Consider the following 14424-nt stretch of genomic DNA (forward strand, 5'->3'; position numbering starts at 1 on the left):
GGGTGCAGAGTCCTTATTATCTGGAACAGCCCTGTCCAATCCTGCCTCCCTCTCACCCCAGACCTACAGCCCGGTCTCCTGTGTATCCAACAGCACTCCTAGGGAGAGGCCCGATTGGTTTCTCTCTTTAAAGCAGGTTCCGTATCCATTGATACTTGGAGTTTCTTCCACCCCAAGGGCACATATCAAGCAGCTGAATGTACCACAAAACTGGACTTCTAGTAACTCCCAGCTCTCTCCTTGCTTCGGGGCATGAGTTCCTCCAGTCTGGCCTGCAGACATGCCTCGCCCCTCCAGCCCCTGCACCATGGCACAGCACAGAGCTCTCCAAAGCAAACAGTAGACATTACCTGTCTGCGCTAACGAAGACAATCTCAAATTTCTGCCCCGCCTCCTTGATTTTCCGGTAGGACTCCACCAAGACCCTCGTGAGGCTTCGGCAGGGGGGGCACTGGAAAAACACAGAGGAGTACATAGTACCCGGACACCAGGGACACGGCTCTCATTGAAGTCAATGGGCCCAATTCACTCCATGGCTTCCCTCAGCAGGGGGAACAGGGAGCCCCATGAGGCCCCCATGATCTTTGCTTTCCCAGGGGGCCTAGAGGCAGTCTCGCAGTCTGCCAAGTGGCTGGGCCTGCTGGACAGGGGGCACTGACTCAGCAAGTCACCAGTGCAACCTCCACCAGCTACCTGGAAGGGGAATTTCACCTCAGGCACAGCTGCCCCTGCAAAAGTGACTCTGGCAGTCCAGCCAGGGCAGGGTGTGTCTATCTTATGTGAGCCGCTGCAGTCAGGACTGAGCCTTCCCACAAAGCTGCCACTCACCTCCAACCCCTTCCATTTACTCTGCGATGGAGAGGTGCCAGCTACTCACCCAGTGCGCAGAGAAATAGACCCCCACATGAGAGCCCTCCAGGGAGGTGCTGTCCAGCGACTGGCCATTGTTTCTGAGCAGAGGCCCTGCAACAACTTCACTGAAGGGTTTTGGTCCCCAGGGGAACTCCAGCCCTAGGGGAGTTTGGGATGGGCAAGGGGAGAAGGCAGAGAGAAGAAGAGTCAGAGCCACATCTAGCATTTACACTTTAAATGGCTTTTACTGAGGCCCTCCCCGCTTCTCCAAAGGCATCTAGCCGGGCAATCGTGCAACAGACAGGAGCGGAGAGTCCTCTTAATCCATCTGCAGTAATGTCTTTCCATGTAGACCTCCTCTGCCCCCTTCCACCCAGATACTGGGCCACATCCCCCGGGGGGGTCAGCACCAAATGTTAACCAACACATTTGTTCTGAAGGGAAAACCACCCTCTGACACACACCACCCCCCGAGGGATACAGAGGAGAGCCGCCCTACAAAGGGCCATATTCTCTGCCCCCCAATCCCAGGCAATCAGGCTTTCCATGGGGGGAGGGGACAGAGGAAGAGCGTCCCTTAGAGATTCACACCCCCTCCCAGGGTTCAGCCACTACTGGGGTCTCAGGGATGAAGTCGTTTATGCAGCCCCAGGTTTGTCCCCTTCCTCCCCACAATGGAGTACTCACCCAGCTAGGGTGACCAGATGTCCCGATTTTACAGGGACAGTCCCGATTTTTGGATCTTTTTCTTATATAGGCTCCTATTACCCCCCACCCCCTGTCCTGATTTTTCATACTTGCTGTCTGGTCATCCTACACCCAGCGGACCTGTGCAACTGCAAATCTACTTGCTGCCCTCGCATCTCCATCCCTACTCAGGACACCCCAGGGGAGCCATGCTTTGTATCATGCAAAGGATCCACATCTCCTACGTAGACTCTCGGTATCCTCTTCCCCGCCCCCCCCATCCCCCTAACTCCACGCAGCACAACTGCACTGCTTTCTACTCTGGTTAGGACCCTCGGTGCCCACAAAGGGGCAGGATCTGACCCTTAGGGATCCCTGTGGCTTCTAAGCCGCAAAGCGTGTTTGCGCGCATTCACCCAGTCTCGAGATGTCAGAATGCTCTCTGGGAACAATGCAAATAGTACTGCTTTGGGCGGCCGGGTCATTGCTGCAGTCTGCTTCATTCTTCCCTTTTAAATGAGTTTGGCAGACCTCTGCAGGGTCGGTTCTCTCTGCCCATGGCTGGGGTGCAGGCCATGTACTCTGACTATTCATCTTCTAGAGAACAGGTCAATCTGCCCATCCCGCTCCTCGCAGCCATTCTGCTTCCTGAACAGCTACCATTTAAAAACCATTGAGAAGCAGCTGATGTAGCCTCGGTTACTGCAGCTCAACTCCTACCTCAGTCTTTGTCTTTTAGGAACATCAGCAGGCTTCCTTAAAGCTGTCACCATTTTCATTTCCCTTGCACAGGGCTGCTTTGTCCCTAGCTTTAAGGCTGGATAATGGACACACAGGTTTCCTTGCCCACCTGAAAAAAGCGTCTATATATTCTGACTATTCCTGCTGCCAATTCCCAGAATAAGCAGCCCGTAAATTCAGCAAGAGCTAAAGAAACATTACCAGATGGCTTAGACCACAAATTATACTTAGCCTGTCATGCTTCACAGCTCCTGCCCCCTGCGTTACACCTAGGGGCATGTTTTCAGGATCTGTCATTCCCGCACTGGGGAAATGACAACCGCATGGAATGCGGAGGCACATATGCTGAAGGGTCAATGGTGGGCAGGCAGGTGCCCCGCTTTCATTTTGTGTAGGGACTACAAATATGTGCAGCAATGTTTGTTTGTGTTCATCACTTGCCGATTCCGAGAAGACGAAGTCTGGTATAAACACACCGTGTGGTATGATTTAGAAAAGAACACTGTAGCTTCTTTTAGGCACCATCTGTAAGTACCAAGGGAACTGTTCTGTCTCAGACTGTGTGGTGTTACTAATATTCGCACCACTCACTAGATGAGAGCAGCACAGATCTTAAATTATGAAAAAGGTGGGTCCTCAGTTTGTCTGCCTATGGCCCCCCAGTGAAATGCATACTGCAGCATTTCATTTCATCCAACTTTTTCCTCATTTGCACTTCAGACAGCAAACCTAGAAGGGATGCCTTTGTTTTTTAAAAAATGAAACCCTAACTCTAATGGGAACAATGCAGGGAATTTCATGCTGAAAATAATCTAGTGCTTTGATGAGGTAAATCTGATGATCTTCATTTGTTTCCATTTTTTGCTTCCAGGCACACTTTGGAAAGGGAGCTAAAAGAGAAGCAGACTGTCAGCCGTCACATGGGCGTGCAGTGCTCCAGGTCTTACCTTCTGGGTCATCCCGGATCACTAACAAGCCGTTTCTGCACACAACCTTCCCCGTGGAAGCATCTATAAATATCAGCGATGGAATGTTGGAGACTCTGTATTTGTTCCACAGTTTTAGCTGTAAAAGAGAGCGGGAGGGAGAAGAAGAGGTAAACTCTAAGCAGCTTGACCATTAATACTTTTGAGCAGCAGCACCTTACAGGCCAGCGATCAGAAAGAAGCAGAAGACGACAGAGCGGCAGTTTGCAGCAAAGCATCCAAAGGTCTCACACAGGAGCCCAGCTACTTTTAGCCTGGTGACCTCAAAAGAAAATGGCATCGTGTTGACCAGAACTTCCTTGTTTCACTCGGTTGGTGCCCAGGGCCATGAGCTAAGTTTGCACTCTACTCCCAGCTCTGCCACACACTTGCTATGTGACCTGGGACAAAGGAGTTAATCTCCCAGTGCCTCTATTTCCCCCCTTGTGGAGCACTTTGAGATCTCTGACTGGAAGGCACTGTACATGGGATATGCAACCACCACCACCATGAGGCAATCCTGTTTCAGCTGCTTCCTCATCAGTCATTATTACACTTATCTCCCAAGACATGTTCACACTGAAAACATGCCTGACATCCAGAAACGTGGAGTGATGATTCTGCCTAGACCCTGCTGCGTTTTGGCCACTTTGATTAGCAGACTAGAGGTCCCCAAACAACTTAACTTTGTCCAACGCCAATAACTGAAACACACCTGGGGTCACACACTTCTCGTCTGGCATCATATTTCTGCATGTACAGATAAATAAATTCTGAGTTCAAAAAAACACCAACACTAGAAGGAACTATAGAAAGAGGAAGATAGCTACTGGCAAGGCATAACTTGCAGGTGTACATGAGGCTTGGAAAGCCTTCTGTAACCACTCCAATGCATTTTCAACTGTAACTAAAAGCCAGGAAAGGCTGTGGTCTGAGGAGCTGATCTCAGAGCTTCGAGTACCTAAAACATTCCAATCTGAGCAGTTCACTTACATTTTTCCAAGGCACTTCAACCTAAACAGCCCGGTGATGAATTATCAACCTCTTAAATGCAATCAGATCACAACACAGAACCAGAGAGGACAGAGGGGAAGGGAGGGAAGGAAATGAATCATTAGTTTCCCACATCATCAAATAATGTGCTGCAAACGCTCCCTGGCGCCATAGATATTTATGACATTCACTTGGGCCAGTGGAGAACAAAAAACCGCAATGGAAGAACAGCAGAATGGAGCCTCAGTGTTAATAAAACTCACAATTCCACTGCTTCTGATACTTTATGCTCAGTTATTCTGCAAAGCAAACTAATGGATCCAGTATAAACCTCAAAGCACATGCTTCTGTATTCTGATCCATCGTATTATTTTATTTCTATCAGAGTCACATGCACAAGTCTCAGTTGAAACTGGGCCCCCACTGTGTTAAGCACTGTATGATGGAGATGCTGAAGACTCTCATAGACTCATAGACTCTAGGACTGGAAGGGACCTCGAGAGGTCATCGAGTCCAGTCCCCTGCCCTCATGGCAGGACCAAATACTGTCTAGACCATCCCTAATAGACATTTATCTAACCTACTCTTAAATATCTCCAGAGATGGAGATTCCACAACTTCCCTAGGCAATCTATTCCAGTGTTTAACTACCCTGACAGTTAGGAACTTTTTCCTAATGTCCAACCTAAATCTCCCTTGCTGCAGTTTAAGCCCATTGCTTCTTGTTCTATCACTGGAGGCTAAGGTGAACAAGTTTTCTCCCTCCTCCTGATGACACCCTTTCAGATACCTGAAAACTGCTATCATGTCCCCTCTCAATCTTCTCTTTTCCAAACTAAACAAACCCAATTCCTTCAGCCTTCCTTCATAGGTCATGTTCTCAAGACCTTTAATCATTCTCGTTGCTCTTCTCTAGACCCTCTCCAGTTTCTCCACATCTTTCTTGAAATGCGGTGCCCAAAACTGGACTCTGTATTGTGCTAAGAGACAATCCCAGCCCTGAAGAGTTTACAATCTAGTGGACAAGACAGATGAAGGGCGTGGGAAAAGGATGCAACCTCCAGCCAGAATGAACTAGGTGATCTAGCTTTTTATATGCTTAAAGACACTCAAGATAAGGGGACGAGTCAGAGAGACATTTAGGTTTTAATGCCAGTATCTAAATCGCTCTTCTGGAACTTGTTCCTGGGCAAAAATCTGTATTCTGTCGAGGTTATTGTGTTTTGAGAGACTTGACAAGGCGATCACAATTTATCCTACCTGAAACTTCTTTGATGATCAAAGTCCTCTAGGTCACAAATATCTAAAAAAGGTGCATATACAGATTCATAATGGTTTTTTTCTTTTAAATCTCCATTTATTAGGACCTACAGAAAACAATGCCTGGTGCTGCCCCTGCTAGCACCAGTTTCCTAATACACACTATTCCTAGGGCTAAGCTGGCATCATTGATGATGCTGATGCACAAGCTAAATTGATTTGGCCACAAAAGCTGCCAAGACTTTGCTAAATGTACATCAGCTGTGTTAAACTGAGTCTGGTTCAAAACACAGAAAGTAAATCCAAATTTGTGAAGTTTAAAGGGATCTTTACAAGGATGTAAGAGGGTGTGGCAAACAAGAAGGTGGTTACAGAAAGTAGCTGGAGAGCTCTCTGTAAATAGCTGCTCACATTTTACTCTATTTTGTTGTGTCTTTGCCATATGCAACAGACTCCCCTCAAGGCCCTACAGTATCCTGCAGCAGATTTCCTTTTGGGGGGAATGGTGGTAGCAGTCTCTACATTATGCCCAACCAACAGTGCTCCTAACTCAGCCATGTATAATCAACAGGGTTTACATGTCCTGCACATCTGTGGGTGCTGTATAAATAACCAAAGGTATCACTGCAGAGCAACCTGAGGTTCTGGAGCTGCACAGACTACAAGGCCAAAGGGGGAAGAAGGGATTGAGCCTGGGACTCAGACTCAGGTCACTGTTATGGTAGAGCTGGGCATTAAGTGCAGACCCACCGGATCCAGCTCAGTTATGCACAAATCTCAGCAAAATAAGAAAAATCAGTCACAATGGCTGACTTTCATGTTGAATCCACACAGAGCTGTGACTATCACATAGCTTCACTCAAAATCGTCCATCAGTCCCTCGTCCACTCCAGACATCTGTGAACCTCATCAAAGCTGGGTGGTGCTAAAACCCAGCTGTAAAAGAAGCTGAAACCTGGTAAATTTCACACCCTGTTCAGTGTGGGCTGAGAACTTTTTGCACAGCTCTGCTTACCTGCCTCAATGCAGCAGTTTGTGAAGTTTAAACAGCTCAGACTGGTGAAGAGCTCTGTGGTGATGATAATAAATAAATCCCCTGACAAACAGCTATATAAGTCCAGACTATTAGTTCGGCTATAATTCAAATGCAGCATGAGACACAGATGAACAAACAAGATAATTGCATTTAAGAACACCAGAATGTGCTGTCATATAAATGCAGTTATGAAAGGCTTGAATAGCAAATTAGTGGTCTCCAAGCACTAGCTGTATTAATGTGGATGTCTGTATTAGAAAGTACACGAATGCGCTGTTCAAAGTCTAAGCAGTTTGATTTGATAATTCTCCTGTGCATTGGGAAAGCTGATTGGAAATGAAAAACGCATGCACTGAAGGATGATTGCCAAGATTTACCACCATTCCCATGGCAATGAGCTCTTTCAATCACACTCCACTTTCCAAAGCAGATCAGACACTTCTAAGAGAAAGACGAATGGCTCATTTTACGGCAGGTCTGTTCCGAAAGTACATGACCTTGATAGGAAACTGGTTTTTTTCATTTACTGCTTATTTCTGTAATTCAAATTCCCTCGGATTCTCTTCTCTCCACTCCAAGAACGGGATAGATTTCCCCCCCTTTGTACAAAGAAGACTATTCTGTGTTTTGTTAAGAGTTGAAAGGGAATAGTGGCCTTAGTAAGTGCCAGACAGCCTCAGCTTTTAACCTTACAACTACTCAAACTTATGAATAGCCGTTTGGTGGTTGGAAACTTTCGTTGTTAAAATCACAGTGAAACATCTGGAAATACAAAGACAGCAAAGAGATTCCATCAGTACTGAGATACTACAGAGGTGGATGGGCACTACAGAAAAACTGAGGACCGATCAGCGTTTGCTATAGACCAGTAACATAGATTGAGAGATGTAAGACCAGAAGGGCTCACTGTGATCACCTAGTCTGATTTCCTGCATAACATGGACCAGAGCATTTTACTCAGTGATTCCTGCATCAAGCCCATATCTTCTGTCTGAGCTAGAGCTTTAAGAAATACTTTCAATCCTGATTTAAAGATGCCAGTGATGGGAGAATGCACCACATCCCTTGGTAAATTGCTCCAATGGTTAATTAACCTCATAGTGAAGTATCTGGAATTTTAATTTGTGCAGCCTTTGAACAATACCTGTCATACAAAAATGAAGCCGACAGAGATGACAGGTCCCCAGCATGTCAAGCTCTGTCTTGAAGCTGCTTGGCTGAAGACAGAATATGGAGTGCTGGGATCCTGTAGCATCAGCAGGCCACACAGCTGTATTAAAGGCAAGAATGGCCGCAACGTTTCATGTTATGGAAATTCCCTCTTAGATCCAAGCAAGTCACCAATGTGGCCTGAAACTGAAGGGAAGATCTAGACCTGAAGCCAATGTTTGCACGCGCCTGTGCAAAGTGAAAGCACAGAGCTTGGCGAAGCCCCAGCCACTAACTGTCTCTACAAGGCTGTCAACGTGGCACAAACAGACTCCAATTACTGGCAAAGGGTAGCTGGCTAAATTTATTCTGAGCAATTTGGCATTTGTGATCCACACAGTAAGGCAAATGAAAGAGAAAGAAAAGGCAGTCACAGTTCAAATAGGTGAACAATCGCCCCTGAAAGGACCATCTATTGCGCTAGGCATGGTGGATGGAAAGCCAAATGTGAGCTAATCAGAAACCACAGGAAGATCAGAGGATGCTGCAGGAGAACGCTGCCTCAGCAACTTTTAAATGCAGCTTTTCCTGTCTGGAGGAGAATTACACTGAAATAACATGCTTCTTGCTCTGAGGATTTGATCATGCATTTAAAGAGGGGATTCTTTGCTACACTTCCCAACAGCTGTTGCAAATCTGCAGGATCAAGCCAAACCTAACACAGATGTGGAATTAATCTAGACTTTTCAGTCTGAAATCAGCTGATCCTTTCAGACTGCTCCTCATTCCCAATTCACACTGTACTCCTGGTAAGTTAAACAGTCTACTCCGCACTGAAGGCCAGTTGGAATAGGAGCTGTGGAAGCATTCTCTTCTCAAGACACCACTGTCATAGAATGACCAGTTTATACAGAAATATACCTGGTACCAATATTCCCTCTAATTTTTTCATCCATGTGTGTAATGAATTTTGTTATATGCATCAATATGGAGGTGATGTGTGGCAGGGATAGGGCCGAGGGGTTTGGCGTGTGGGAGGGGACTCAGGGCTGGCGTGCGGGGGGAGGGGGGAGGACTCCAGGGTTGGGCCGGGGATGAGGGGTTTGGGGTCCAGAAGGGGGCTCAGGGCTAGGGCAGAAAGTTGGGAGGGGGTGGGGGCATCAGGGCTCTGGCTGGGGGTGCAGGCTCTGGGGCGGGGCCAGGGATGAGGGGTTTGTGTGTGGAAGGGGGCTCAGAGCTGGAGCATAGGGTTGGGATGTAGGGGGTGATGGCTCCAGCTGGGGGTGAGGGCTCTGGGGTGGGGCCAGGGATGAGGGGTTCAGGGAGCAGGCTCAGGGCTGAAGTGTGGGGGGGGGGGGGTTGAGGGCTCCAGCTGGGGCCGAGGATGAGTGGTTTGGAGTGCAGGCTGCCCCGGGGTTGAGGCGGGGAGAGAGAACTCCCCCCAGCCCTCTCTTGCCGCAGCAGCCCGAGCCCCGAAGAGAGTGGCAGCTCCTGGGCTGGGACCTAGGGAGAGGTGCCTCTCTGCACCTGTGCGGCCCTGGATAGCTTAGAGGGAACTTAGCCTAGTACCTTGTACAGGAGCTTAACAGAACAGTTCCGGTGGAAAACCGAGTTACCAGTTATGTAATCTGATCCATAACACGAAGTCATCAATGGATTTAATTGGCAGGAGCTTGGAAATCAGAACCGGAGTTCAAATCCTGACTCAAGTTTGACTTTACATACAAATCACTTAACATTTCAGAGCCTCAGTCCCCATCTGCTAAACAGAACGAACATTGTGGAGTGATCTGCTGCTTCATTAACTATTGTTGGTAAGGTGACTGGAGAGCCTCAGACTTGAGGCATTAATGGGAGGGCAAAGTATTGCTCTTGGTTGCTGTGCTACTGCAGTCACTAATCATTTGCTCGCATGCTTCCTCCATCTTGGTGAGCTGGAAACACCAGCATGAAGTACATGGGAGAACACTGGAGTTGGACACAAAGATCACAGGCGTTAAACTAAACACCCGCACAGCGGGAAACTTCTCTGTTCTAAAGCATATAACATCCAGGGGACAGGTTATAAACTTACTGGGCTAGAGACTGAATAAAACCGACTGGTTTGGGTCTCAAGGAGAAAGAGGACTCTCACTCTCCCCACTGGCATGCTAGTAGGAATGGGAATCTCTCCCTCCACTAACAGCTGCAGGGTGCTATTTTTGGTCATGTCGACTGACTTCTCAGCCCTGGATCTGCGTAGGATGCATTAACTCATTAGTGCAAACTCTGGGCAGGGACGGTTACCACTGACAAACATAACATGAACCAGCTTTCAGTGCACGCAGAACCCCACGCGTGAGATTTGTTCCCACTTGAACTCGGTTAGCAGCAGCCCACTATGGCAACTGGTATCCATAATAAGGGCGTCTTCACTGTCATGTTATCTGAGTGAAACTGTGCTAGATTCCACTCCTCAAACCGTATTAGGATAAAGAGTTTTGCTTGTCTTCATCCAAGTCAGATGAATGCTCTGAGAGGCATTTGCCCAAGCAATATCATCATATTTACTGCAACCCAGGCTTCTGCCCTAACCCTGGGAAATTCAAGCAGACAAAGTTAATTTAAAAACTCAAGAGCGGATCTGTCAACAATAATGAGAATGTGTTCCCAATATGGAGTGCTGCTGCTTTCCATTAAATGAAAAGCAATGCAACATTTCCTTCAAATTCTCCTTTGGAGGCAGTGCCTTCAGAGTCTTGTTAATTTCCTCTGAAGGCCCCTTAAAAGATCCTGTTTTCCACCACCCTGACAATTGGATATACTTCAGTGCAGCTGGGTTTAGTTTTTTCCTTTGGGGAAGTCAGTATATTGGTAGTAGTTTCTAGTGAGCAGATAAATAAATTAATTTGGTATTTGGAGACTGTGAGTGGGGCAGTTAAAAATTCCTCTAAATTCCTCTTACAGAGAAGTGATACTGTAAATTAAAAATTAAAATATTTTCCCCTTCGGAGCACAATTATACTGATAAATCTTAGAATTGTTTAAAGGCACATTGTTTGTTAGTTTAATCCCCACAATCAGTTGTGGTTTACAGAACCTAACATGGAAAAGTTTTTCTGTTTGGAGTTAAACTGCTCCCTGCAACATCTACAATCCAAACACACCAGCAGTGAGTGATTACCAAGAATCAGGAAGTGAAACTGACCAGTGTAGGCTCATTGTCCAAGGTGAGTGACTTCAAGAATTAAAGCAGGAGCATTATAATTGGCAAACATGTTTCAGCACGAGACCGGGAACAGGGAATGGGAGAAACCTGTAATCTACCTTCCCCCTCACACAACAGAAAACGACTGCGGAGGGGATTCATAAGTCATAAACTACAGGTTGAGAATTGCTGGGGTGGGACTTCTTGCCAGCAATGCAATACAAGTTTAGTTCTTCACTACGACACTAACAACAAATCCAATTCTCTCTTCCTCCTCTCTCCTGCATATGCTATTTGGACAGGGATCGTAATTTTTCTCTCCAGTGGCAGAGACAGACAGACAGACAGACATGAGCTCAATTCCTGTTGGTCTCTCATTACAGGGCTATCAGCTGAAATACTGAGAGGTCTGTTTGAGAAACGTACAGGTATTGCTCTGCTGGAAAAATTACTATGGCTCCGGGAGCTAGAGAACACAGGCTAGCTCCAACTCTGTCCTGTGGATTGGTTCCAGGATGTCGAGACATCCTCAATTGTTCATGACACTTCATTCTCAGTCAGTGCTGTGAGATGAATGCCCTCCCCACGTCCTCACTCCTAATGCTAACTCACAGCTTGTACATTGTGCCCTAATGGATTTACAAGTGTGAGGGGGCCACCCGGATGTTGTACGCAGCAGGTGGGCGCTGCAGGACAACGGACCATGCCTTCACCCTGTCAATTCAAATCCAGTTAATGCCTGTCCTTCCAATTCAAGCTTAGCTCAGAAGGGAAGGACTTCTCCAACTGCCTTCACAACTCTCCACTATCTCCTTGTGTAGCTGAACCTCCTTAATCCTAATAGAACGGGGGGCATGACATTTCTCTAGGTAGAAAGGAGGACTTCTCAAGGCAAATTATGCCTGCTGGAGAACTGAGTTTGGAAGGATAGAGAGCTGAATATGTGGTGTTGGATACATTATTTTTTACTGTGTTGCTATTTATTTCTCTCTGAAAAACAATTGCAAAAAAAAACGTACAAGAGATAGAGATTTCCTCCTAGAGCATTAATAAACAGAGGAGAAGGCATTTGCACTCGTAAAGTGCAATATACAAGATCAGTGAAAATGATTCAGAGATTCCAAGGCCAGAAGGGAATAGGGTGATCATATAGTCTGATCTCCTATATAACACAGACCCCAGCACCTCCCCAAAATAATTCCTAGAGCAGATCTTTTAGAAAAACATCCAATCTTGACTTTAAACTTGTCAGTTATGGTGGATCCACCACAGGTCTTGGTAATTAATTATCATCACTGCTAAAAACTGTGTCTTATTTGCACTCAGAATTCATGTAGCTTCAACTCCCAATCACTGGATTGTGTTAGCCCTTTCTCTGCTAGACTAAAAAGCCCATTATTAAATATTTGTTCCCTGTGCAGGTACTTACAGACTGAGATCAAGTCACCCCTTAACCTTCTCTTTCTTCAACTAAATATATTGAGCTCTTTTAGTCTGTCTTTATAAGGCATGCTATCAAATCCTTTAATCACTTCTGTGGCTCTTCTCTGACCCCTCTCCAATTTATCTACTTCCTTCTTCAATCGTGAACACCAGAACTGGACACAGTATTCCCTCAACAGTCACACCAGTGCCAAATACAGAGATAAAATAACCTCTGTCCCGCTCAAGATTCCCTTTTATGCATCCAAGGATCGCATTAACTCTTGTGACCATCGCATTGTATTGGGAGCTTATGTTCAGCTGATTATCCACCACAATCCCCAAAGCTTTTTCCGAGTCACTGCTCCCCAGGATAGAGTCCCCATCCTCCACGTATGGCCAACAGTCACACTTTTGCATTTAGCCATATTAAAAATGCATACTGGTTACTTACACTTAGCAAGTGATCCAGATCGCTCTGTATCAGTGACTTGTCCTCTTCATTATCAGCCACTCCCCTAATTTCTGTGTCATCTGTGTACTTGACCAGTGATGATTTCATGTTTTCTTCCAGGTCATTGATAAAAATGTTAAATGGAATAGGGCTGAGAACTGATCCCTGCAGGACCCCACTAGAAATACACCCGATGAGGAGTCCATTGACAGTGATCAAGATGTTCCTGTTGTTATGTGTGTATTGGGCACTGAGCAGCCAAAGGAACCATCTGTGTGGCATGTGGTTCTCTCCCTACTCCCCCCTCACCCAAACCCATGAGAAGACACAGGCCAGCTGAAATCAACACTGTAAACAGTCTCTTATTCCACACAGGAATTACAACCAAATAATGCATGCCTCAGCAGCTCTTGCTGGGAGCTTCTTTTCCAGCGCCATGTTCCAGTATCAGACTTTGTTCCACCAACGTGGGTTCGTCAGCTAAAACACCCTAAATGAAATAAATAAAAAAGCCCTCACTGCTATTTGTATTGTCTCCTTTGGCCTACCTCTGACTCGGCTCCCTAGTCCCATCAGCATCCCTGCAAATGTGATTCATAAGTCAACTGGCAATGCCATCATTTTTGCAAAGCAGCTGCTGGATGGTGAGTGTGCAGAGAGTCACAGGAGACTCATGTGTATGCCTGCAAGTTTGCACCCAGAATATTGTTCATTTTGTGACTGACGAACAAAACAACTATTTAAAGATCAAAGGTGGAAGAGAACAATTAGTGCAGGCTTTTCTAGATGATCTCCTGAGCTAGTGCAGGGTTGTTCCCTATACCTTTTTAGTGGTTTGTCCCATCTAGTTTTAAATGTTCTCAAGTGACAAGCCTTGGACCACCACAATCTCAGTCATCTTCCATCCTTCCACCACAATCTCACTGTCAAGTCATTTCCTTTGATGTTCCGCCTAAAATTCTCTTTTTAAATCATCCCATTGCCAAAAATCATTCAACTCACCAACTCAGGCCTTGTCCACGCTGTGATTTCAAACACTGCACATCCCTAGGATAGATGTGAGTTACACTGGTGCAGCTCATCCCAATTTGGAACGCTGCCTGGTGCAAATCACGCTGCCCTCATGTAAACCCTGTCTATACTAGGAGTATCTACCAATGCAGCTACATGGGTGGCAGGAATCCCAGTGTAAACTATTACACACATTTAATCTATTTCCCCATGTTAAGTATCCTCACACCTTCTTGTCAAACTGTCTGAAATGGGCCATCTTGATTATCACTACAAAAGTTTTTTTTCTCCTGCTGATAATAGCTCGTCTTAATTAATTAGCCTCTTAGAGTGAGTAGGGCAACCTCCTACCTTTTCATGTTCTCTGTATGTATATATATCTCCTTACTATATGCTCCATTCTATGCATCCAATTAAGTGAGCTGTAGCCCACGAAAGCTTATGCTCAAATAAATTTGTTAGTCTCTACGGTGGCACAAGTACTCCTGTTCTTTACAGTGTAAACTAGGTTCATCCCAGCTAGAGCCAGATTCAAATCTCTTTCTCCCTTCCAGCATACCTAATCCCATTAACACTCCATCCTCAACCAACGCATGGTTCCATCCTGACCTCCTGTTACCCTGCTCCCCTCCCCCCACCAGGTAGCAGTACAAGCCATTTACATTAC

At 46.2% G+C, this 14424-nt stretch overlaps 1 protein-coding gene across 2 annotated transcripts in view; it reads right to left on the minus strand.

The window, feature by feature from the left end:
* Positions 1–14424, minus strand: part of NXN (nucleoredoxin) — a 113340-nt gene that overhangs the window by 35998 nt on the left and 62918 nt on the right. For both annotated transcript variants that reach the window (XM_050928818.1, XM_050928817.1), the window contains exons 2-4: positions 3228–3345; positions 878–1011; positions 351–451 (exon numbers count right to left, since the gene is read on the minus strand). In XM_050928818.1, the coding sequence (XP_050784775.1) occupies positions 351–451; positions 878–1011; positions 3228–3345 (353 nt within the window). The remainder of the gene's footprint in view (positions 1–350; positions 452–877; positions 1012–3227; positions 3346–14424) is intronic.

The sequence above is a fragment of the Gopherus flavomarginatus genome, chromosome 19 (assembly GCF_025201925.1).
Source record: "Gopherus flavomarginatus isolate rGopFla2 chromosome 19, rGopFla2.mat.asm, whole genome shotgun sequence".
NCBI classification, from domain to species: domain Eukaryota; kingdom Metazoa; phylum Chordata; order Testudines; family Testudinidae; genus Gopherus; species Gopherus flavomarginatus.